The sequence below is a fragment of the Bubalus bubalis genome, chromosome 20, assembly GCF_019923935.1.
Source record: "Bubalus bubalis isolate 160015118507 breed Murrah chromosome 20, NDDB_SH_1, whole genome shotgun sequence".
Classification (NCBI taxonomy): Eukaryota; Metazoa; Chordata; class Mammalia; order Artiodactyla; family Bovidae; genus Bubalus; species Bubalus bubalis.
Window position 1 is genome coordinate 12,889,370 of NC_059176.1, and position 24,134 is coordinate 12,913,503.

The 24,134-nt window shown below is 44.1% G+C and overlaps 1 protein-coding gene and 1 long non-coding RNA gene across 3 annotated transcripts in view; one reads left to right on the top strand and one right to left on the bottom strand.

Annotated features, from left to right (window-relative positions):
- The first annotated feature begins 387 nt into the window (after nt 1-387).
- The window catches only part of LGMN (legumain), a 35,908-nt gene continuing 12,161 nt past the window's right edge, over nt 388-24,134 (top strand). The window contains exons 1-4 of one of the 2 annotated variants that reach the window (XM_006075426.3): nt 388-543; nt 10,588-10,755; nt 21,547-21,644; nt 22,757-22,838. In XM_006075426.3, the coding sequence (XP_006075488.3) occupies nt 10,618-10,755; nt 21,547-21,644; nt 22,757-22,838 (318 nt within the window). In that variant the 5' untranslated portion in view covers nt 388-543; nt 10,588-10,617. Of the gene's footprint in view, nt 544-740; nt 766-10,587; nt 10,756-21,546; nt 21,645-22,756; nt 22,839-24,134 lie in introns of those variants that run through there. The other variant, XM_006075428.3, reaches the window with a different exon arrangement.
- LOC112580935 lies at nt 4,892-9,018 on the bottom strand. The gene is made up of 3 exons (XR_003105291.2): nt 8,899-9,018; nt 8,092-8,258; nt 4,892-5,026 (listed from the first exon to the last, which is right to left on the bottom strand). It is a non-coding gene; the product is annotated as an uncharacterized LOC112580935 (long non-coding RNA).

Genomic DNA, 24,134 nt, shown 5'->3' on the forward strand with positions numbered 1-24,134 from the left:
ATCCCATCACCTGGGGCTCTTTAAAGACTCCAAAACCCAGGCCACAGGCAGACCAACCAAAGAACTCAAAATCTTTAGGGAGAGGCGGAGGCATCAGTTCCTACGAAGCTACTACCCTATGTGGTTCTAATTTGTGTACAAGTTTAGAAGCAGAGTGTTAAACGGCTTAGGGCGCTGGGATCGATCCTTCCGGGGAATCACTGCGCCCCTGGTTCCACACACGTCAGAACCACCCTCCCACCCTCACCCCATCCCGCCCTAATTCACTGGATACCGTCCTCCCTGCGTTCCTTTGCCTTCTGGGATCAGAAGGCCCCGCGAGGACTCGCTGGGACTTGTAGTTCCTGCGACTCTCCGGTCTCGTTCTCGCCTCCCATTGGCTTTCGAAGACGCTCCTCCCCGAAGCTCGGCCAATCGCCGCGGCACAGCCAACCCTCAAAGCAAGGAGCTAGGACCCCGCTCAGCAATCTCTGCAGAGAGGACGCCGGCAGCTGACTGCTCTGAGGCTGCGCACCGCGAAGAGTTCCCACGGTCTCGCAGCAGGTAATCAATATCCCTGGCAGGGGACTGGGGCCCGGCCCAACGCCCCAGACCAGGGTCGCCCATTGGCCGCAGATCTTGGTTTCATGTCTGGGATTTTCAGTTTCCCCGGCCTTTTTTTTTTTTTTTTTTTTTGAGTAAATCCATTTCTCATCGGGAGAAAGGGAGTTTTCGGCAAACGATGACTTCCGATGACCTCTCTCAGCCTTGCATCCCGTGGAGTTGGTGAGTTGGGGCTCCTTTTGTTGCGCGAGCCCTGGCTGGAAGCCCAGGCTCCTCCAAGAGCAGAGAGAAACAGGCGCGAGCTGAGAGCACATTTGCTAAGGTCCTATAGCCAGGGAATGCCAGGAGGGGTCTCTTGTGTCCTGTCTTAACAATCTAGAAACAATTCAGGTTGTTGAGGTTTGTAATGCTGAGGTTTCATCTGTTTCCAGTTAGTTCTTGGTAGCCTAAGGGGGAAGGGGTTATGTTAACCACAACAGCAAATATACCCAAAGGTATAAAAACATCCCTTCTGAGAAATCATAAAAGCTCCACTTCTCACAGGTTTGAGCTGGTGGGAGTTAACAGGATGATTCACATGAACCATGGAAGTGAAAGTTAGCAGGATTTGATCCCCTACTTCTATTAGAGTTGAGGTTTTACCCACGTGGTATTCAGTGCCAAGAATCTAGGGGCTGGGAGAAAAATTTTGTGAAAATAAATGTCCATGGTTTGAGACTTGCCCTGTGGTATGTAGTGAGTGGCATGGCCCAGCTGTCTTTGCTCCAGACAGTAATGTCTTTACTGCATTAGTTCGCAAACATTGGTTGAGCCTTACTAAGTTTTTTAAGCAGGGATTATTTCATAAAGGGGAGAGGCAGTTTATCGTGAACCATTCCAGTGTTCCAGGGGCAGCATCTAACCCTACTTGTGGGAAGACGTAAGACTTTGCAGAGAAGGGAATAATTGAATGGAGTTTGAGGGATGGGCAGGAGCTAGTGAGATGAAAGAGAAGAGCCTTTCGCCTGGAAAATAGCATGATGAAGGCAGGAAAAGAGCACTGATTTTGGACCCGGAGTCCTGAGCCTGGTTGGAGCAAGGGATTTCATGTGGATAGTGGAAAACAGAGGCACATCTTGCAAGCTTGTAAGAGACTTGGATTTTGCCCTGAAAGCCCTAGAAACTGGATTTAGTAGATGTGTATCTTTGTTGTTGCTATTGTTTAGTCGCTAAGTTGTATTGGACTCTTTTGTGACCCCATGGCCTGTAGCCAGGCTCCTCTGTCCATGGGATTTCCCAAGGGAGAATACTGGAGTGGGCTGCCATTTTCTTCTCCAGGGGATTTTTCCAACCCAGGGATAGAACCCGAGTCTCCTGCATTGGCGGGCAGGTTCATTACCAGTCAGCCTCGAGGGAAGCCCAGTGTGTATCTTAGATACTCTCTAATGTGGAAAAATGTTGGAAAGAGGCCACACCAGGGAGCTCATTGCAGTAATTCCCAGGGGAATTGCTGAGGATTAGGGTTAGTTTAAAGACAATTGCAGTTGAATGAGAGGAGAGATGAGTAAAAGGTTGTGAACTCTTAAGTAAGTGAACACCATACCTAGTATTGTTCATTAAAAATATATTGAGGTGAATGCTGTCTCTTGAGTTTTCCACCTATGACTATCTTTTTTAAGGAAATGACCAGCTTTTTTTTTCTTTCCTTAAACCACAGACATTGCTTTAGGCCAAAATTTGAGTCCCATTTTATGAAGAAGAAATCATCACAAATGTTAAGGATGTTGAAATCTGGATGATTAGACATATGACTCAAATTATCTTGTAATCCAGGAGATACAGATAAACCCATCATTAAGTTCAGTTCAGTTCAGTCGCTCAGTCGTGTCTGACTCTTTTCGACCCCATGAATCGCAGCACGCCAGGCCTCCCTGTCCCTCACCAACTCCCGGAGTTCACTCAGACTCACGTCCATCGAGTCAGTGATGCCATCCAGCCATCTCATCCTCTGTCGTCCCCTTCTCCTCCTGCCCCCAATTCCTCCCAGCATCAGAGTCTTTTCCAATGAGTCAACTCATAATTAGATCACTTTATATCTATCAGAGTAGAAATTATGAACTTTGTTACTCTCAAGAGTATCAATCGTTTGAAAGATATCAGATATTTGGAAGTATATCTTAAGATAGTACTGCTGCTGCTGCTGCTAAGTCACTTCAGTCGTGTCCGACTCTGTGCGACCCCAGAGACGGCAGCCCACCAGGCTGCCCCGTCCCTGGGATTCTCCAGGCAAGAATACTGGAGTGGGTTGCCATTTCCTTCTCCAATGCATGAAAGTGAAAAGTGAAAGTGAAGTCGTTCAGTTGTGTCCAGCTCTTAGCGACCCCATGGACTGCAGCCTTCCAGGCTCCTCCGTCCATGGGATTTTCCAGGCAAGAGTACTGGAGTGGGGTGCCATTGCCTTCTCCATAGGACAGTACAGCTGCTAGCAAAATAGGTATATCTTAAGACTCAGTGGTTCTACTCCTAAAGTACCAGAGAGACATTTGCTTACAAGGCAATGAGTATAAGAATGCTTTTGCAACATTTTAATAGTTAAAAAAAAAAAAGGTAACAACCTACATGTTTGTTAGTAGGAGAATTTTTATAAAGTGGATATATGTATTTTAAAGTATAATACATTGATTGGAATGAAATAATTTACAGTAGTGGTTACCTTGTGGTATGCGGAGAATGGGACAGGACAATGGGGGACTGTTTTATCTGTAATGTTTTATTTGTTTATGGGGAAAGAGGGTTAACAGATTTACAAAATATTAACAGTTGATCTGTATGACGGTAACAGGTATTTTATATTATATTTGTACATTTCTATAGTTTAACGTGTATCCTTCAATTTCTTAAAATATAAGTTGTAGCAAAATTAAACTTAAGAATTTACATCTAGTTATAAAAGTCATGCTCATTCATTTGGGGAAAGACTACAAACTATTATTAATCCTAGATTTTAAAAAAATAGTAATTTGGGAGAAACTTAAAGAAATTCAAATGCCAAATAAGCAGTGAAAATAAAAATGTAGAAAAACCATTAACCAAAAATCAAATTCTTCTAGACATTAGTAAATTAAAAAAATCTTTCTTGACTATGTGTATTTTGAAATATGTTATAGCTGCTTGTACATTTTGAAATGTTAAAAGATAATTTTTTAAAAGTGAAGGGGGCGACAGAGGATGAGCTGGTTGGATGGCTTCCCTGACTCAGTGGACAAGAGTTTGAGCAAACTCTGGGAGATAGTGAAGGACAGGGAAGCCTGGCAAGCTGCAGTCCATGGGGTTGCAGAGTCGGACGTGACTTAGTGACTGAACAACAACATCACTCTATATATATTACTGTCAGTTGAAAGGAGATTCCAAGTACAAAGTACATTTGTAGATTAGAAATACTGAAACGTGCAATGGGCAACCTGGCTTCTTTCTTTCAAAGGGGGAGTCACTTGCACCTCCACTTAATAGAATGCATTTGCATGTTTTTAGACAATAATTATTTTCATTTCTAGTATCTACAGTTTACAGAGTTGTGGGGGAAAAAAGTTCCATAGAATCATTGCAGGTAGATTCTTTACCAACTGAGCCACCAGGGAAGTCCTCCATAGCATCAGAATTAGGTAACTTTGAAGGACATGCTCTAATCTAGAATGTGCTTTGCTACTGAATCATAAATGTTCCCTATGAAAAAACATTGATTCTCTCACTTGAACAAAATCCATTTTTTTTTTTTTTTTTTGAGATTTGAGATAAGACTACTTGGATTTTCTTTTCTTTCTCTCTCTCTCTCTTTTTTTTTCCATTTTACTCTTGAAACAGAAAATCAAAGGATATGGGAACTGAATGGGCCCTTAATAATTTAGTTCTACCATCCCATTTGACAGATGAACAATTAAGGTGAGGCAGGGTCTCCCTGGACTTAGGAACTAGTAACTTAGTAACTGTCCTGTATTAAAGAGAAATTTCACCTGGCATTTGTTAAAAATGATAAGGTGGGGACTTCCTTGGTGGTCTAGTAGTTAGGACTTTTTCCTTCCAGTGCATGGGGTGCAGGTTTGGTCCCTGGTTGGAGAACTATGTGCCATGTAATGTAACCATTTTTTTTTTTTTTTAATGACAAGATGGATTTTTTTCTAGCTGTTGTATTAGAGGAGAAAGACTTCCATATAGAACTGAGCTCAACTCCAAATACATCAAGGACAACTGAGATTTATTGCCAGTAGGCAGAGTGGGAGGGGCAATGGCTGAAAAATTGCTAAGAGGAGCTTGATCAGATGCCAAAGATGGGAGATCCTTGCAGGATTCTTGCTAAACCTGGGCTCAGTGGGCCAAAGTCTTGTCAGGAGGAGGGCTCAGAGGAACTTGACTTCAGTTCGGTGAAAGAGGGCTCCTTGTCTCCTGTCCTGGTCTCTTTTGCATGTTATCAGCCAGGGACCACTTGCATGATGATTTTGTTGTAAGCCTGCAAAGAACAGAGGGCAAGATCTTAAAACCTGTAGGTTTGGAAGTCTCTTTACAGATGTCATTCACTGCCCAGCTGCTTTGCTTGGCTTTAATGGTTCGCTGTCTCTAACCCAGAGCAAGTAGCAAGTACAGGGCTGATGTGGGAGGTCACGGGGGTGGTTAAGGTCTGGGCTTTGGTGTCAGATGTGGATTTGAATTTGATCCTGCTATTTAGATGGTCCTCTAACTGTAGCCTTGTTACTTCTATTGCTGCTGACAGTTGATCTAGTATGTGCACTCAGGTCTGTCCCAAACCTCCCCTATTGGATCTGACCCCACCTGATGGCACTGCCTGAAGTGGAATCCTTCAGTTGAATCAGTGATTTCATGTAGCCCTGTAACATGAGAGGGTCGCTGGACCAGTGGGAGCAGTGAGGACTTGGCATTGGAGGCTGGTGACATTCATTTGTAAAGGCTTGTCCATTGACTTTGTCAATGGACAACCACTTTGTGTGGTTCAAGTTCTCTTTTGATGGGCTCTTGTCCAACCACTTTGTGTGGTTCAAATTCTCCTTTGATGGGCTCTTCTTCTAAGACCTTTTTATAACCGATTACCCACAAGTGTCTTAAAATAGTGGGGTGATGAAGAGCAGGCATGTTGGGTATCCTGCTGCTGGAGGAAACTTGGAGGCCCCGGAGTGTGGGGTGTAGCCCTCCCACCTGTGGTTACAGGGCCTCTGAGATACTCACAAAAACAATGCTTTTTTGGTGTGACAAGCGAGGTGGTGTAGCAGAAGAAGCAATCTTTGGAAGCGGATCTGTGTGTCACCCGGCAGTACCACTTTCCACCAAGTTTCTCTACCTCTGCTAGTCTGTCTCAGCTGAAGCGGGTAATGAGCCTGCTCACAGGCTGTTGTGAGGATGGGAAAGTGTCTTGCACACTCCATGGTTCATAGATACCGACGCATGTCCCTCCTTCCCTCCCTGTGCGGCATAGCAACAGCAGAACACTCCTGGGGACTTTCCTCTCTCCCCTGGTTAGAGCAACAGCTCCCTGGGTCATTTTCTCCCTGCAAATGGTTAGCAGACTAAACACATACCCCTGAGCATCCTCTCAGAGGCCTTCCCACTCTTAAGAACTTCCCACTTTTAAGAACTACCTTTTTCTTTTAAAGTTGTCACTGTATCCCATTATAAGGATGTATTATATTTGATTTAGGGCCTGGTGGCTCAGACGGTAAAGAGTCTGCCTGCAATGCAGGAGACCCAGGTTCGACTCCTAGATTGGGACGATCCCCTGGAGAAGGGAACGGCAACCCACTCCAGTATTCTTGCCTAAAAAATCCCATGGATGGAGGAGCCTGGTGGGCTACAGTCCATGGGGTCGCAAAGGGTTGGACATGACTGAGCTGCTAACACACACACACACATAATTGATTTGCTAAATAGTACCCTATTTGATAAAAGCCCCTGATGTTGGAAAAGACTGAAGGTAAAAGGAGAAGGGGGTGGCAGAGGATGAGATGGTTAGATAGGATTATCAACTCAGTAGACATGAATTTGCGCAAACTCTGGGAGATAGTGGAGGACAGAGGAGCCTGGTATGCTACAGTCCATGGGGTTGCAAAGAGATGGACACGACTTAGCAACTGGACAACAACAGACAACCCCAGTAAATGACCATATATGTTGCCTCTGGGGTTTTCCTGCTACAAATGGGTGAGCTCCTTCACCTTCTTAAAATCTTCCCTTTTTGAAAAAACGATACCTGACACTCCCACCGGGACTTCCTCTTCTGCCTTTATTTCTTCCCCAGCTCTCATGACCACCACACAACCTGTCTCTTCTGCTAGAATGTCAGCTCTGCGAAGGATTTCGCCAGTTTGGCTCCCTATTCAGTCCCTGTGAGCACCTGGTGGGTGTTCAGGCCCTGTGTGTTGGACGGACGAGTAGACAGGAAGAAGTAGAAGACTGCGCCTGTGTGACTGGGGCCGTGGAGTGCCACGGGCAAGAAATAGTGCCCTGGGCCAATTTGGCAGGGATCATTTACTTTTTTTTTTCTGGCTGTGCTGGGTCTTCACTGCGGTGCTTGTCTAGTTGCAGCCTGTGGACTAAGTTACCCTGCAGCGTATGGGATCCTCGTTCCCCAACTGGGGATCACATCTGCGTCCCTTGCATTGGAAGGCAGCTTCTTAACCACTGAGCCATCAGGGAAGTCCCAAGGATCCTTGTTTACTTTTTATTCATGAACTTTTCACTCTGCTGAAACAAGAATCATAGATATGCCGCAAGATGATTTGTGACTTTGTTTTCCTGCTCTCGACTTTGTCAAGAATAGTGCTGACCAGGAAACTGCTATCTGAAACCTGCTGTTTTGAGACGTGTTCATTGCTAAGGGTGATGGAAGGATTGTATTATTTCACATCTTTCCTTCGCCCCTGGCCCCATACCGCTCCCACCGTATTGGTGTATGTGTTTTTTAAGTGGCATTTCCCAGTCGGTGTCACATGGTGAGGCTTGTAACTTGGCATTGTATTCAAGGAACCACAACTCTGTGTTAATAATTTAAAAAAAGACAAGAACATCGCCAAATGTGAACTCTGAAAATGTCCCCTGTGTATGAATAAGAGTAACTTGCTAGTGTTTTAGTAGAAGAATGAAAAGTAAACTGGAATTTGTAAAAATACCCTGGTGGTGTTTTTTGCTTGCGGATTTAGGCAGTTGAGCTGGTGGCGTCTATTCTGTTGCTCAGGCAGCCCAACCATTCGACTCTAGTATATTTTATTTAAATATGAAAGGGGGAATTCCCTGGCAGTCCAATGACAAACTCTGAGCCTCCACTTCTGGGGGGCACAGGTTTGACCCCTGGTCAGGGGAACTAAGATCCCACATGCCATGAGGCACAACAGAAAAAAGAAAAGAAAAGAGAAAGACAGAAAAGAAGAAGTCAGGCACTAGTGCCTCGGGACAGATCAGCCTCTTCAGGATTGAGTCACATGATAGACACTCAGAAAGCGTGGTATGCAAACCAGGGAGCCTATTTTATGATTGTTGATGAAAGATAATAAAAACCCCAGACTGTACCTGTCCTGTGTTCTCAGTTCTGGCTCCTGAGGGCGGGCCACAGAGACCGCCTGTTTCAGTTTCATTGGAATGTAGCCGTGTTCACTGGTTTCTGTATCATCTTTGGCTGCTTTGTGATGCAGTGGGAGAGCTGAAGAGTTGTGATGGGGATGACTTGACCTGCAGAGCTGAAAATACCTACTTTCCAGCCCTTTACAGAGACTTTGCTGACACCTGCCCCAAGAGAAGGCTTCCTGGGAGGCTTGCCTGCGGCCAGGAGGCTGCTGGTTGCATGACCTCCAGTATCATTGGCTCACCTTCCCCTCCAGTGTGGGGGCCACTGCAGAACTCTGGGGGTGGGAGCTTGACAGTCTCTTGCCTGACCTCACTGCTGCTGATTCATACCTTTGTATCACTTCCCCTTTTATTATCCCTCGGTGAGCCCTGGGCAGGTCAAGTGGACATGAGCAAACATCCTCTCATACACACTGACATATTAATAGACCAGTGGGTTCCGGGGCTGGGTGGCCTGGGAAGTCCACTGCCCTCATCTGTGACTCATCTTGACCATTTCAAGACAATCTTGAATCAAATCTGGGGCACGTTGTTGTAGTTACCCGTGCATCCATGACTTTGTAGTGGAGCTAAAGAAACCTGGATCTAGCACCAACTCAGATTCTTTTTTGTTGTTATTTGGCCATGCTGTGTAGCATGCAGGATCCTAGTTCCCTGACAGAGACTGAACCCTTGCTGCCTGCATTGGAAGCTCAGAATCTCAACCACTGGACTGCCGGGGAAGTCCTCCCACCTCAGATTCTTAATTCTTACCTGTGAAAAATTGAGTTCCTGGGAGAAGTCTTGCGGAGATAGAGTAGTACGGTTTCTTGACTAGGAAGCTGGGCTTCTGGGCAGAGCTGACTAGAGTGTAGTCCTGGGCATCACCCAGAGCTTGTCAGAAATGCAGAGTCTCAGGCCCTGCCCATGCCTACTAAGTCAGACTCTGCCTTCTAACAAGCCCCCCAGGCAATCTGGGCGTATAGTTGGAGAAGTGCTGGCCCAAAGTGCCTTTACTTTTTAAAACTTGTACCAGACTCAGGGCTTCCTGTTTTTTCACTTGAGAGGAAATCCCATCATTCTGAGGTTTAGCACAGTCTTAGGCACAGATGCTGAGGATGGTTTCCTAGACTTTGAGGTGTTTCGTGCCTTAACTGGCTCTGCAGTCCTTGAGGACAGAGGCTTCATCCTGTCCCTACTGCATTCCCATCCCCCAGCACTTTTTCTGGCAGGGTCAGAGCTCAGGAGACTCTGACTGAGTAGGTGAATGAATGAGTGAATACATTAATGAGTGAGTAAATGAGCACTGTTTTGTCAAAAAGCATCAGAGGCAGAGGTTAGCCTTGGAACTGTTCTGTTCCGAGTTCCTACGTCTCAATGACTGTTTTTCCTCTTATCTCAGAATGGCAGGCCTGGCTTCTGCCATAGGAAGGCTTTTTTAAAAATAACATAGTCAGGACACAGGGCATTAAAATAGCATACTTGTCTGAGTAATTTCAGGGTGGCCAGGACTCGGCCTTAGTTCTGCCTTTTGTGCTTTAAAACTGTCTTTAAAGTTTTGGCCGTGAAGTGTAAAATTGGGCATGTAGTTCATTAAGAATAAAGGCTTGAGATGCAGGACCATGTAGCAGAAAGGGTGGACCAGGAATTCAGAAGGCGTGGGTTCTGGTCTGTGGCCAGTGCTGACTGTCCGTGAATATTGGGTAAGTCACTTCTCTCTTGTTTCAACCTCCCCATCCAGTAAAACAAGGATTAAAATGTTTGCCCAGCCTCTTGTACAGAATAATGTAAATGGGTTGTAAGCAGTATACAAAGACATTCATTTGGGCTGCCAGTGTTAGACTATAGCTTACCCAGATAGCTCACACACATAAATTGCCCCTCAGCATTTACATCAAGCGTATGTTGAATTTTTACAAGCTTTGTTGTATAAGTAATATATATTATTTGTAGTAAAGAGAGACAAAAAGAAAGATCATTCTTAATTCTACCTATCTACCACCCAAGAATAACTACTGTTAGGTTTTGTCTGCCTTCCACATTTTGCTATGCACACATTCTATGTCTGTTCTTTTCTTAAAACAGTTCATAGTATGTGGTAGATATTTTTCCGACACAGTGAAGTTTGTCAGTGAATTTTGTTTTCCGTATTCTAAGTTGTGACAAAAACTTTAAAAAGTTGCCCCTAGAGGTTCCTCGATATTCTTCGGTTTATTCTCCTAAGTTCAGCCCGTAGTGAAGGGGGGGCGCTGTGGGCAGCCCTCTGCTCCACTCCAGGGAAACGGCAGCAGCGCGGAGAATGAAATTCTGCTCTGACATCAGTTTTATCCTCGGTGTGTTCTGTCTGGTGACTAAATAGTCTTATCTTTTTGAGCCATTTTCTGTGGTCTTGTCTTAGGGGCCAGTAGTGTTCTCCTGTTTTTGTCAGTCCTTTTTCGCTTGACTCTGACTTTTTCTTCCTAGATTTCTGCAGTGGAACCCCAAGGGGGCAGGATGATTTGGGAAGTCACCGTGTTGCTCAGCTTGGTCCTGGGAATTGGCGCTGTTCCCCTGGAGGACCCTGAGGATGGAGGCAAGCACTGGGTGGTGATTGTCGCAGGATCAAATGGATGGTATAATTACAGGCACCAGGTAAGAAAGTGACTCGCCTCTTCCCGTGTGACACTCGCAGTCTGTTAACTGGACATTGTTATTAGAAGAGACTTTTTATTTATTGTTTTTTGGTTTGGTTTTGCTTTGGGATGGAGTTGAAGCTATCAAGATTTTATTTATTTTAAACTTTTAATTTTGTATTGGGGTACAGCTGATTAACAGTATTGTGATAACTTCAGGTCAACAAAGGGACTCAGCCATACATGCACATGTATCCATTGTCCCCTAAACCCCCTCCCATCCAGGCTGCCACGTGACATTGAGCAGAGATCCCTGTGCTATACAGTAGGTCCTTGTTGGGTATCCATTGTAAATGTGGCCATGTGTACATGTCCATCCCAAACTTTCTAACTATCCCTTCCCCCCAGCAACTGTAAGTAGAACGGATGTTCCTCTTAGGTTGGCAAAAATTAGTGTGTTGATGAGGATGTGGAGAGCGGAACACCCCCACCCCCCCCATCCCCCGCCCCCATTGCTGAGTGGATTATAAAGTGGTACAGTCATTTTGGAAACCATTTTGGCTGTTCTTCAGAATGGCCCGTATGTCGTCACCTCAGTCTAATGCAGGGATTCTCAACCTTGGCACTGTTGACGCTTGGGTCCATCCAGGTAATTCTTAACTGTTGGGGGCTGCCCTACGCATGTAAGATGTTTAGCAGCATCCCTACCTCTACCCTCTAGGTACCAGGAGCATCACCCAGCCACTGTAACAACCAAAATTGTCTCCAGACTTTGCCACATGTCCTTAGTTGAGACCTACTGGTCTAGGGCCTTCATTTTAGTAAATAAAGAAACTGAGACTTGAAGACCGGAGGTGACTCGCGTGAGGCCACATAGGTGCAGACAGGACTCTGGAAGCAGCGTCACGAGTCTGCTTGCCTTCCACACCCCTGCCCTGCTGCTCTGCCTTCACCCTTTCCTCCTCTTCTTTCCTGGCACTCTCAGCAAACCAGCCTGGCAGAAATTAGAGAGGAAAGAATCTACATTCATAAATACGTTAAAAGTGCAGCCTCCAGGTGCGAATGTAAAATGGTGTAGCTGCTTTGGAAAACAGTCTGGCAGTTCCTCAAAAGGTTAAACTTGGAGTTACCGTGTGACCCAGCAATTCCACTCTTAGTTATATATTCAGGAAAAAAAAGAATATGTACGTCCCCCCAAAAAAACTTGTACTCAAATGATTATAGCAGTTTTATTCATGTTAGCCTAAAAATGGGAACAATCCAAGTGTCCAGTAAATGGATAAACAAAAAGTATAGTCTGTCTGCACAAGGTGTTAATATTTGGCCATAAAAGAGAACAAGGGACGGATACATGGCTTCAACAGGGCTGAACCTTAAAAACATTATCCTAAGTGAGAGGAGCCAATCACAAAGGACCACAGGATTCCATTTATAGATGGAAGTCTAGCACAGGAAGCTCTGAAAACAGAATGTAGATTAGTTAGTTGACAAGGTCTAGGCAGAGGAGTGGACAGAGAATGACTATTACTGGGTATGGAGTCTCTTTTAGGGATGGTGAAAAGGTTCTGGAATTAGAGAATGGTGGTGGTTGCATGACTTGGTGAACATACTAGAAACCACTGACTTGTGTATTTAAAAGGTTGACTTGTGTGATATGTGAATTATATACCTTCATAATGTTGTTATTAAAAAAGTCATTGAATCTTTCAGTTCTCAGAGACGAGATGCACAGGCAATCACAATTGAATGCATCTGACCCGCATTGTGGGTTTATGTGCCGTCAGTCCAGTTCTTTTTCCCGATTTATGTTTACTTTCTGTTTCAGCTGGTCACCTTTGAAGTGCTCAGTCACCAAGTGTGGCCAGTGGCTGCCAGATTAGACCTGGCATCTGTGCTTGTGATGGCTTAAGAGGGCTGCCTCGTGAGTGTTTCCCTCCTGAGGGATATATAACTGAGGTATAGCCACTTAACAGTTAAACAGGGGTTGGTTTAGGTGAACTCCCTACCAGCTCTATAATTTGATGATTATTGAATGACTTAGTTCTTGAATGCTTTTTATATGCTAGCTGAATAGGAAATTTGGCTTGATTAAAAAGTTATTTTCATTGGCAATATACCTTTTTAATTCTTCACCCAAACCCGACCCCGGCTTCCCTGGTGGCTCAGATGGTAAAGAATCCGCCTGTAATGCGGGAGACCCAGGTTCGATCTCTGGATTGGGAAGATCCCCTGGAGGAGGCCATGGCAACCCACTCCAGTATTCTTGCCTAGCGAATCCCATGGGCAGACGAGCCTGGCGGGCTACAGTCCATGGGGTCACAAAGAGTCGGACACGACTGAGTAACTAAGCACAGCACACACACAGGCCTGACCCAGTTAAAGAGGAAGAATCCGAGTATTAACTACCCAGCTCAGTTTTCTCCTCTGCCTCTCACCACAGGTCAGAAAGATGGGGTATTAAATACGGGTCACTGATAGCAGACTGGCTGCTTCATCAGACACCCTGGTTTTTATACAACTAACTTTAAAAACCATGTATTGGTTAAACATTATTCAGTATAGGTATCTGATTACCCTTTGCTCCCAGGAAATTTTTTTAAAGTGTTGCTAGTTTCCCTGGGTAAACTACTTCATATCAAAATGGAATGAAGCAAGTAAAGCAAAAAGAAGTGGGCACAGACTGAAATTTCTGTCCCTAAAGAAGGGCGGATGCTGGTGCTAAAGCTGGGCAGAGGAAGCATGGCTGCTGAATCATGGTTGGCCTCGGTTCGTATCCCTGCCGGCCAAGTTCTCTCCTTGGCCAACTGCTGACACTTGCCGTCTTGACTTTGGAGACTGAGCATTAAAAGAGCGTTTGAGGTATAGCCAGTTAACACCCCTATACAAAATAAAAAATTCAAAGTGTGAGGGGAAACAAAAAGAGCATTTGAAAGAACTTTTCCCATAGAACCTACACAGACTTTTTCTTTTCTGCAGAGACTTTTTTTTAAAATTTATTTTATTTTTTAACTTTACAATATTGTATTGGTTTTGCCATATATCAACATGAATCTGCCACGGGTATACACGTGTTCCCCATCCTGAACCCTCCTCCCACCTCCCTCGCCTTACCATCCCTCTGGGTCGTCCCAGTGTACCAGCCCCAAGCATCCAGTATCGTGCATCAAACCTGGACTGGCGACTCGTTTCATGTATGATATTATGCGGTTTACGTTTTCCTTGAGTGAACATAGCACTCGTTATCACAAATTTGTTTAGGGAAGATTAGTATACTGGGCACAATTAGATTGCTGCAGAGCGCTCTTGTATGCTTTATGATGGTTATTTAACCCGTGTTGGTTACATTGAATTGGATTTCTCTGTTTTCCATTTGGGGCTGGGATGAATGGATGACAGCGAGGGAATTGGTGGGTCTGGGCGGATGTTAGTGGGATATGTTACATCTTGAGTATGGGCTTGGAAGGTCTTGGAGGACAAATTCCTGCAGTGGTGGAGGCAGGAGCCAGACTCCAATGCATGGATGACAGAGGAAGAGGTCCCTTGGTGCAAACCACACAAGGGATGTTGTACTGGCTAATCTTCCGACAGGCTTGTGACGGGGAGAAAGAAGAACATAGGTCACCAGGGGAGGAATGGGACTAGAGGAAGGTTTCTTTCACTATAGAGATCTGAGTGCATCGAGAAGGAAAATTAAGTGGATTGAAGGTGAAGTTCACCATTGTACAAGGCATTAGGAGGACGTTGGGATATGGGGGGTGGGGGTGTTGGGAGGAGAGGAGATGTGAGCCAGGAGTCACTAGGAGAAAGGGGCTTGAGGGGAGCTTTGAGGTCACTGCTGGGCAGTGGGGCTCTGAAGGAGAAGGTCTGGCGTGTTGGCAACAGAAGAGGTGAGGAGCTGGGAGAATGCTGACGTCCCCTCCCCTCTGCTGGTCTCGAGCTGGGGGCTGTGGTGGAGAGGAAGGGAGTGCCACTTTTTCCTGGGAAGGCTTCAGGAGCCTCCTTAAGAGCATCCACGGGGCCAAGAGGAGGCAGAGAGGGAGAGGGAAAAGTCCAGAACTTGTACATGTTGAAGTTGGGAGGAAAGAATAGGATGATGGAGGGTCTAGTGGCAGTCATTATACTTGTGAATGACCACCTTTCACTTTATATATTTAAGGGTGTGTGTAATTACCACTTTTTAGAAACAGCTTTATTGAAGAGGTATGTTTCCATGCCATACAACTCACCTATCTCATAGTACAGTGATTTTTAGTAAATTCAGATAGTTGTGCAAGTGTTACCACAGTTTAGTTTTAGGACACACCCATCATTCTAGAAAGTTCCCCTGTGCCTGTACTCGTCCCAGCCTCCTGCGCCCAAGGATTTGCCATTTGTCTTTATTGTCTTGCCCTCTCCAGAAACTTCATAAATGGAATCATACAACGTGGAGGCTTTGGTGTCTGGCTTCTTTCACTTGGCATAATGTTTTTATAGTTAATCCATCTTGTTACAAAGTATCACTTTTATATTTTAAGAAAAGAAACAGATGGAGAGCAGAGCTGAGCAGGACTGAATTAGGAGAATGCAGTTAGCCCAGGAGGGCTGTCTTTGTACAAGCTAGATGCTGGGCCGGGCGGTCGGGACTGTTGGCTGTGGACTTGCATAGACCCCCAGGTGTAATTCCTGTTCTTCCCGAATCTGGTGTGTTAGTTTGAACAAATGATGTAATCTCACTCCAAACCTCTTGATTCTCCTCTGGAAAATCTGAGGTGGTGGTGGGCTTAAGGAGTGAAAATTGCTCAGTCCATGGAATTCTCCAGGCCAGAGTACTGAAGTGAGTAGTGGTTCCCTTCTCCAGGGCATCTTCCCAACCCAGGGGTCGAACTCAGGTTTCCCACATTGCAGGCAGATTCTTTACCAGCTGAGCCAGCTGGGAAACCCAAGAACACTGGAATGGGTAGCCTGTCCCTTTTCCAGTGGATCTTCCTGACCCAGGAATCGAACCGGGGTCTTCTGCATTGCAGGCAGATTCTTTACCAGCTGAGCTAGCAGCCCCCTCACCCTCGCCCAATGCCCAGACTCAGGGCTTAGCCTCAGCAGTGCTCAGAGCATGTGCCAGGAAGGGGTACTATACATATTCCTCTCAATGAGCAGCCCATGAGAACTCTTCCCAGCCCCTACCTGGCTTGAAGGTGGACCCCTTGGCAGTGACGCCAAGTATTTCAAGAACATGTACTTTGCCTTTGCCCCAGGTTAGCTTAGTTAACCTGGGTTGCCCCAGGTTGCCCTTAGTTAGCTTACAGTTGGCCTGAGGTGGGGCAGCATGATCAGTGACTGGACAGTAACCTCCACCAGGAAATCACGGGATGTGTCAGTAATCCCATCTCTTTATGCTGAGAGTTGAGTCAGCAGTCTCTGTTCAGTGGCCCAGAGGGCTCTGCCCTTGATGTCAAGTCTTGCTCAACACCTTCCTCTCACATGGCATTTCTGTTTTTAAGGGAAAAAATGCAGAGATAAGACATGCTCCAGGAAAGTCATTTAACTAACCTTTAGCACTGTCTCCAAGTCACCTGACTTGGCTTAACCTTACATTTATTTCTTTTGGGTGTTAGTGAGTGCTTGACTCCGACTGAAAGCCCTTTTGAATTGAGAAGATTGGGAGGAAACCACGTAATTCCAAGGACCCAAGAGAGGATCACTGCTTGGCTTTGAGACCTCTGTGTGGGAGGCAGAGCACGAGGCATGGTTGGGGAAGCCCTGAGCCCTTCCTGAGCCTGTCCCCATCTGTGAAATGGACATAAAAGAGTCTGCTTGTCAGGACGGTGGTGAGGAGCCCAGGAATATGGGGAGCACTAACAGGATAGGCTGAATGTATTTTCTAAAATATATGGTCTTACTGAAGCATATTTTACAGATTGTATATAATTCACCCATTTTCAGTGTTCAGTGATGTTTTAGTACATTTAGCAAGTTGTGCACACATCATCATAAATCAGTTTTAGAACCTTTCCGTCTCCCCAGTAAGATCCCTTGAGCCAATTTCCAGTGCCCAGCTGGAGGCAGCTGCTAGTGTACAAGTCTACTTTGTCATTCTGTAAGTTCGCCTTTTCTGAACGTATCATATAAATGGGGCTGTGCAACGCGATCTTTTGTGCCTGGCTTCTCTTAAGGCCATGTTTTTAAACTTCATCTGTATAGCGCGTGTCAGTGCTTCATTCCTTTTATTGCCGAGTAGCATTCCATTGTGTGGTCACATCACATTTTGTCTGTTTACCACTCAGTGGATATTTGGGTTGTTTCCTTTTTTTTCTTTTGCCCATTTGAAGCATTCTGCTAAGAACATTTGAGTACAGATCTTGGTGTGGATAAATGTTTTTATTTCTCCTGGCAGATACCTAAGAGTAGAATTCCCAGGTCATGGGGTAAATTTATACTTAACTTTTAAAGAAACTTAAACTACTTTCCAAAATGGCTGCATCATTTTACATTCATGCAGCAGGGATGAAGCTTCCTGGCTTATCCTCAGCAACGCTTGTTATTGTCTGTCTGTTGTGACGTGGTAACTCACTGTGGTTTGAGTTTGCATTTCCCTAATGAGTAATGATCGTGAACACCTTCTTATGTGCTTATCAGTATATCTAGTTAGGTGACATGTTTATATAAATCTTTTATCTGTTTTTGATTGAACCAGTTGTTTTACTGAGTACAAGAGTTCTCTGCACATTCTACATACAAGTCCTCTCTCAGATATGTGTTTTGCAAACACTTTGCTCTCACTCTGTTGCTTATCTTTTCACTTTCTTACTGGTGTCTTTTGAAGCACAAAAATTTTGAATTTTGTTGATGTCCAGTTTATCTTTTTTTTTTTTTTTTTTTTCTTTTATAGACCATGCTTTTGGGGTCATATCTATGACATCTGTGCAATTACAATTCAAGATGTCAAAAATTTTCTCCTGTGTTATCGTATAAAATTTTGTTTTAGCACTTAAATTTAAGTATGATTCATTTTGAGTTAATTTTCATATATGGTGTGAGGTGAGAGTCTAAGATCATCTTTTTGCATGTAAATATCCAAAATTTCCCAGCACCATTTGTTGATAAGATTCTCCTTTCCTAGGGTAGTTCTGAAAACAGGAAGTGAAAGTTCTCCAGCTTTCTTCTTCTTTTTCAGTATATATATATATATTTTTTTTTACTATTGCAGTTACGTACAAATTTTAGCATTATCTTGTCAATTTCTGAGGAAATCCCTGCTGATCAGTTTTTTAAAAAAATTTTTGAGGGGGAGAGGAGAGGTATTTTAATTTTATTTTTTTATCTTTTGTCTGTACCGCACGGCATGCGGGATCTTAGTTCCCCAACCAGGGATTGAACCCATGCCCCCTGCAGTGGAGACACTGGAAGTGTGGAGTCTTATCCACTGGTGTTGTTAGTTGCTCAGTCGTGCCCGACTCTGCGACCCCATGAACTGCAGCCCACCAGGCTCTTCTGTCCATGGGATTTTCCAGGCAAGGATACTGGAGTGGGTTGCCATTTCCTTCTTCAGGGGATCTTCCTGAGCCAGGGATTGAACCCAGGTCTCCTTCACTGCAGGCAGACTCTTTACGGACTGAGCTAGTGTTTTAAAAAGTTTAAGGGTGGTATGTCTTTTGATCCATGAGCATGAGATATCTCTCTGTGTATTTAGATCTTTAATTTTCCTCAGCAGTTTTATAATTTTCAGTTTACAAGTCTTGCACTTCTTTTGTTAAGTTTATTCCTAAGTTGTTTTTGTTTTTTTGGTGAACCTGCTTTTTGGTGTCTAACAGGAGAGATAAATAATAGGCTGGTTTGCACTGAGATGAGTGGGTAGGTGTGCCTGCTTACTCCAGTTTCACTGAGAAGGTTAAATCTGACATAATATTGGTTTGATTTTTTTTCTTATGAAATAGAAAACAAATATCTATAGAATGTGCCTGCAATGTAAAGAATAATAATAAAATGAATACCTATGTACTTTGTACTGAAATGTTGTTGCTGAACCACAAAAGACGCTGGGATTCTTGGGCTCCGGAGGAGAAGAATTCAGTCTGGGGCCAGAGATGAGGCTCGATCACTCAGAGCTTTTGTGTAATTTTTAGTAAAGTATAAAAGAGATAGAGAAAGCTTCTGACAGAAACATCAGAAGGGGGCAGAAAGAGTGCCCCCTAGCTAGTGTTAGCAATGGAGTTAAATACCTTTTAATTAAGTTATTACAATGAATCAAAAGAATGTCTAGAGGTTGTAAGATCAGATCAGATCAGTCACTCAGTCGTGTCCAACTCTTTGTGACCCCATGAATCGCAGCACACCAGGCCTCCCTGTCCATCACCAACTCCTGGAGTTCACTGAGACTCACGTCCATCAAGTCAGTGATGCCATCCAGCCATCTCATCCTCTGTCATCCCCTTCTCCTCTTGCCCCCAATACCTCTCAGCATCAGAGTCTTTTCCAATGAGTCAACTCTTCGCATGAGGTGGCCAAAGTACTGGAGTTTCAGCTTTAGCATCATTCCTTCCAAAGAAATCCCAGGACTGATCTCCTTCAGAATGGACTGGTTGGATCTCCTTGCAGTCCAAGGAACTCTCAAGAGTCTTGAGAGTGAAGATCTTACTAAACCCACTCCCATAATTTACATTTTAAGATAACAGGATTAGCCAGAAGGTTTTCAGGAAGGAGAAACTGTCCTCAAGCAGGATGCATTGTTGTTACATAAACCCTAGCACAGAGTTTAAACTGAGTTGTTTGTTATATAATCATCAGTTCCAGGCTGAAAGATAAAATCCATTTTATGTGACTAAGACTGAGGAATTTAGAGGAAAAAACCTTTGTCCTTTTCTCCTCCTTGAGAATTCCAGACCCCTCTCTCCTTGGGGACCCCCGGACTTCTTATCAACCTGCCTAGGAATTGACTCTCTCAGTACCCGACTGAAGAAAAAGAAAATTATTAGTACATTGTCCCCTGTCTGGTCCAGTCTTCACCCTGCCAGAGGGCAAGTTCCTTAGATTTGTTTTAGAGTTTACCATCTGTGTATTTAACTAAGCAACATAATGTTTACTTTAGCCTGTTTTGACCTTTATATGAATGTAATCATAAGGAGATCAGTCCTAGGTGTTCATTGGAAGGACTGATGTTGAAGCTGAAACTCCAGTATTTGGCCACCTCATGCGAAGAATTGACTCATTGGAAAAGACCCTGATGCTGGGAGGGATTGGGGGCAGGAGGAGAAGGGGACGACAGAGGATGAGATGGCTGGATGGCATCACCGACTCGATGGACATGAGTTTGAGTGAACTCCGGGAGTTGGTGATGGACAGGCAGGCCTGGCGTGCTGCGATTCATGGGGTCGCAAAGAGTCGGACACGACTGAGCGACTGAATTGAACTGAATCATAGTGAATATTTGTTTTCTATCATTTGTTCTTTTTCTCATTATGTTCCTGAGATTCATGTATCTGAAGCATGGGTTGTATTTCATTCATTTTTAGGTATTCCATTTGTGTGATCTTCATGGTACTCCCGTTATATGAACATCAGACAGTTTATTTTTCTATATTTTCTGAAAGCAAGATCAGGTTCTGGAGTCAGAATGCCTGGGATCTTTCACTTTGAGCTGTGTGACTTGCACAGGTCACCTCCCCTCCCTCAGCTTTTAGGACCTCACTGTGAAATGGGAATCACTATCACAGAGGGTTGTGATGAGAATTAAATGAGATGGTACCTAGAAAGTCTGAGCATAGTGCCTGGCAAGTAGAACAAAGTCCATAAATGTATGAGTTTTCATATTCAGTTATCTATTCATCTAATAGCTCTTGAATGCCAGGTCTTGGACTCACCCACACAACATTTAGCAACTGTATTTTGAGCACCCATTTTTGCTATAAAGTCCATTTGTTTGGGACATGTACAGGCAGAATGCTGGGTTTGGTGGTGTGTGAGCTTTATTTCAATTGCTCTGCTAAGAGCTGTTTAGAACATGATCTGTGGACATCCAGTTTCTGAAGCCCTCTTCTTTACAGAAGCAAATAACTGGGCATGGCATTTCTTTGATACTCTGCCCTAGGAAAGACATAATTAAACAAAAGCAGAAAGTTAGGTAACATTTTCCCCTTTTGTCCTCAAATGATTTCCATGTCATGGAGTGTAGTCTGTATCATTTGAAAAAGGAAGCAAAAATTGTCTTGGCCTTTTTATGGACAAGGAATCTCATTAGCAAAGTTTTTCTTTTCCCTTTACTATGGTCACCCTTGTAATTTTTTTTTAAACTAAAGAGCACATTCCTCATTTTAGTTCCTGAGTGGAATTTTTGAGTTTTTCACTCAGTTCTCTGAACAGCGAGTGTGGCGGTTAAAGTTACTGGAACCAGAAGAGTCCTGTGTGATGCAGAACTAACCACTAAGCTTTTAATCTGTTGGTTCATCATTCTGTCATTCTGTTCTTCAGCCCTAAATCAGTGCTTTCAGGAGACTTTTCTATGGTGTGGAAAATGAAAATAACTTATTCAGGGCTTTCAAAAGCCCTTGCTTCCTGCAGATGTGGTGGTGGTGGGTGGTGGTGGTAGTTGTGTGTGTGTGTGTGAGAGTAGTCCACATGTTACACTAACTGCCTGATGAGAGTTTCATGGTGAAGGGTGGTTTTTTAAAAATTGAACTGAAAAAGATAAATGAATGTGTTTTAAACTGATTTAAATACCTGACCAATAGGGAGTGGGACATAGCACGTCTTCCATGAGAAAGAACACGCTGCTCATGAAAACGCTCAAATTGGTTTCTTCTGGGCAAAATCTAACACTTGACAAAACCCCTTCTCCCAGGCAGATGCGTGCCACGCCTACCAGATCGTTCACCGAAACGGGATCCCTGATGAGCAGATCATCGTGATGATGTATGATGACATCGCCAACTCTGAAGAGTGAGTATGGAGGGCTTTGAACTTGATGGTGAGGACCTTTAGAGCGTTTTAAAAAATGCATGTGGATTCTCAGGAATTCTTGGTTGGGCAGCCTAACATTAGAATGTAAGCTGACTCCCAGCTGAAATTCCACCCACCTACTTCATGTAGAGCTTTGACCATAACTTGGAAGAACCCAGCAATGACAGGGACATAGCAAATGGTGGTGAAGGTGCTGAGGCTCGGGCTTTGCAAGGCTTTAAAGCATGAGTTCCCTCTCGGCTTGGAGAACTAATTCATTACTAGGTTCTGCAGTGCTTGTTCCTGAGCTCTGTGCCAGGGCGCTTTGGAGGCCTGTACACAGGAGGCTCCTTTGTAGCTTAGATCCTCCCACCCTTCTTTCTATACCTATTTCCTTTTTAAAAAAAAATTGCTGAATTTAATTTTATAAACCGTTCTCTTATGCCTGCTTATCTGATTTCTTGAGATCAGAAACAGCAGGTGTGGGGGACTTCCTTGGTGGTGTACTGGTTAACACTCTGAGCTTCTGTGCAGGGGGCTCAATCCCTGGTCAGGGAACTAGATCCCATAAGCCAAGTGGCTCACCCTTTCTTCCCCCTGCCAAAAAAAAAAAAAAGGGCAGCAGCAGGTTCGGGTATGACTCTAACCTGTTCTAGTCTCCCAGCTCCTCAGTTTCCAACTGTGGCTTTTCCGATGATCACATGATGGTTCCTAACCCATTCTGAGCTTTAATGCCTAAGCTCTTGCATCAAAGCCTTGTTTTCTGTTCTCTCTCTGAAAGTAGTTTTTCTCTGAAAGATCTCTTGATGAGATCTCCCCTCCAAGATGCAAGCTGGTGTCTAGTAAGGAGGCCAGGCACACAGGGGCCTGGGTTCCTGTCCTCAGTTTGCAGAGCTCAGCCCTTCACTGCTCTGGCCAGGAGCTCAAGACTTGTGGGACCCCAAGACCCTTGGGCTACTAAAACCACATGTTGGAGACCTGGGTGGGTGATGAGAAGTGTCTGACAATCATGGCTGTTTAGTTTTTTTATGCTTAACCGGAACATATTTATGAAGATACAGATTTCAGAGATACATCAAATTGTGTGCTTCATTGCATCCTTTGATTTTCAGCAATCCCACCCCGGGAATTGTGATCAACAGGCCCAATGGCTCAGACGTGTACCAGGGCGTGCTGAAGGACTACACGGGCGAGGTGAGGCGGAGCGCGGGGTCGGAGCCGGCGGGGTCTGCTTCGTTTCAATGATGGTTTTCCCCTCTTTCTTGAACTTCTGGAATCAGGACCTCATTAGACAGATTTCTGGCCAACGTTTCATGTTTATATTGAGATTTGTGCCTGAGGCATAATTTCTGTGAATTTTGAAAGAAAACAGAGAGGAAAAAAAAAAGAAAAAAGTGTTAGTGGTAGTCTGCCAATCTTTTATTTCTAGTTTTATTATACTTTAAATCTCAGTAGTTTTCTTTCTGTAATACCTGATTTTCTTAAGATACTGCCACTAATCTGATTATAAACTATTTGTGTCCTTTTCTGAAAATCAGCTTTCTCAAATGCCAGCCCTGGTGTAAAGTAATGTCTCTGGATTTTGCTGAGATAGTTTCCCACCATTTTTATAATAGTATATCACTTCCAAAGTATTGTAGCCATCCCAACTGATTGGCAAAAAAGTTTGTTCAGTTTTAAGTACAAATAAAAGACATTTTCCATTTTCACAATGAACTTTATTGAACAACATAGTCATTAACCAAACAAACTTTTTGGCCAACCCAGTACATTGACACATTTTTTAAAACACCATAATTTCATTAGCCTCCTGGATTTCATACCCTCTTTTTCTTAATTTCAGTGGAATCTTTTAGGAACTAATGTTCCTTGTGAGAGAGAAACATTTCTATGAAGTTTAGCAGTTCTTCCAGTTTTATTTTTCTCTTTTAAACTCAAGAACAATTAAATCAGATACATCATTCATCTAACATAGATGATCCCATTTTTATGAAATTGTTTCCATAGATTTATTTAAGGAAATGTCCAAAATGTAGGTGGTGGAATTTCTCGTGATTTATATTCTTTCCTCTGAGGTTTTCTATAATTTTTTTTTTTTAAATAATCAGATATCATTTTACAAAGTTGCTTTTTTAAGGTGTGTTTTTGGGAGCCTTTGAGGAGGCAGGCCATTTGCAAAGGTCGGCACTGAAGTCTCTGCCTCCATCTTTGTTGTCTCTCTGAGGCCACTTGCTCTTCCTCTGCTCTTTGTCCCTCCCTACCAACATCTTTGGGTTTTTCCACCTGGACTTTATAATGGTCAAGAAGAAATGGCAGGCTTGCTGAACGGCATCAGCCAAAGACAAGACGATGCCTGAGACAAGGTCATGCACACGCGCCGGGAACACTGACCTTGCTCTGGGTCTTTCTTGGTGGCAGATTTTTTTGAAGGATGTATTCGCCCTTCATCCTTAAGCCTTGGAGGTGTGTAGTCATGGCCTGGGCCCTCTG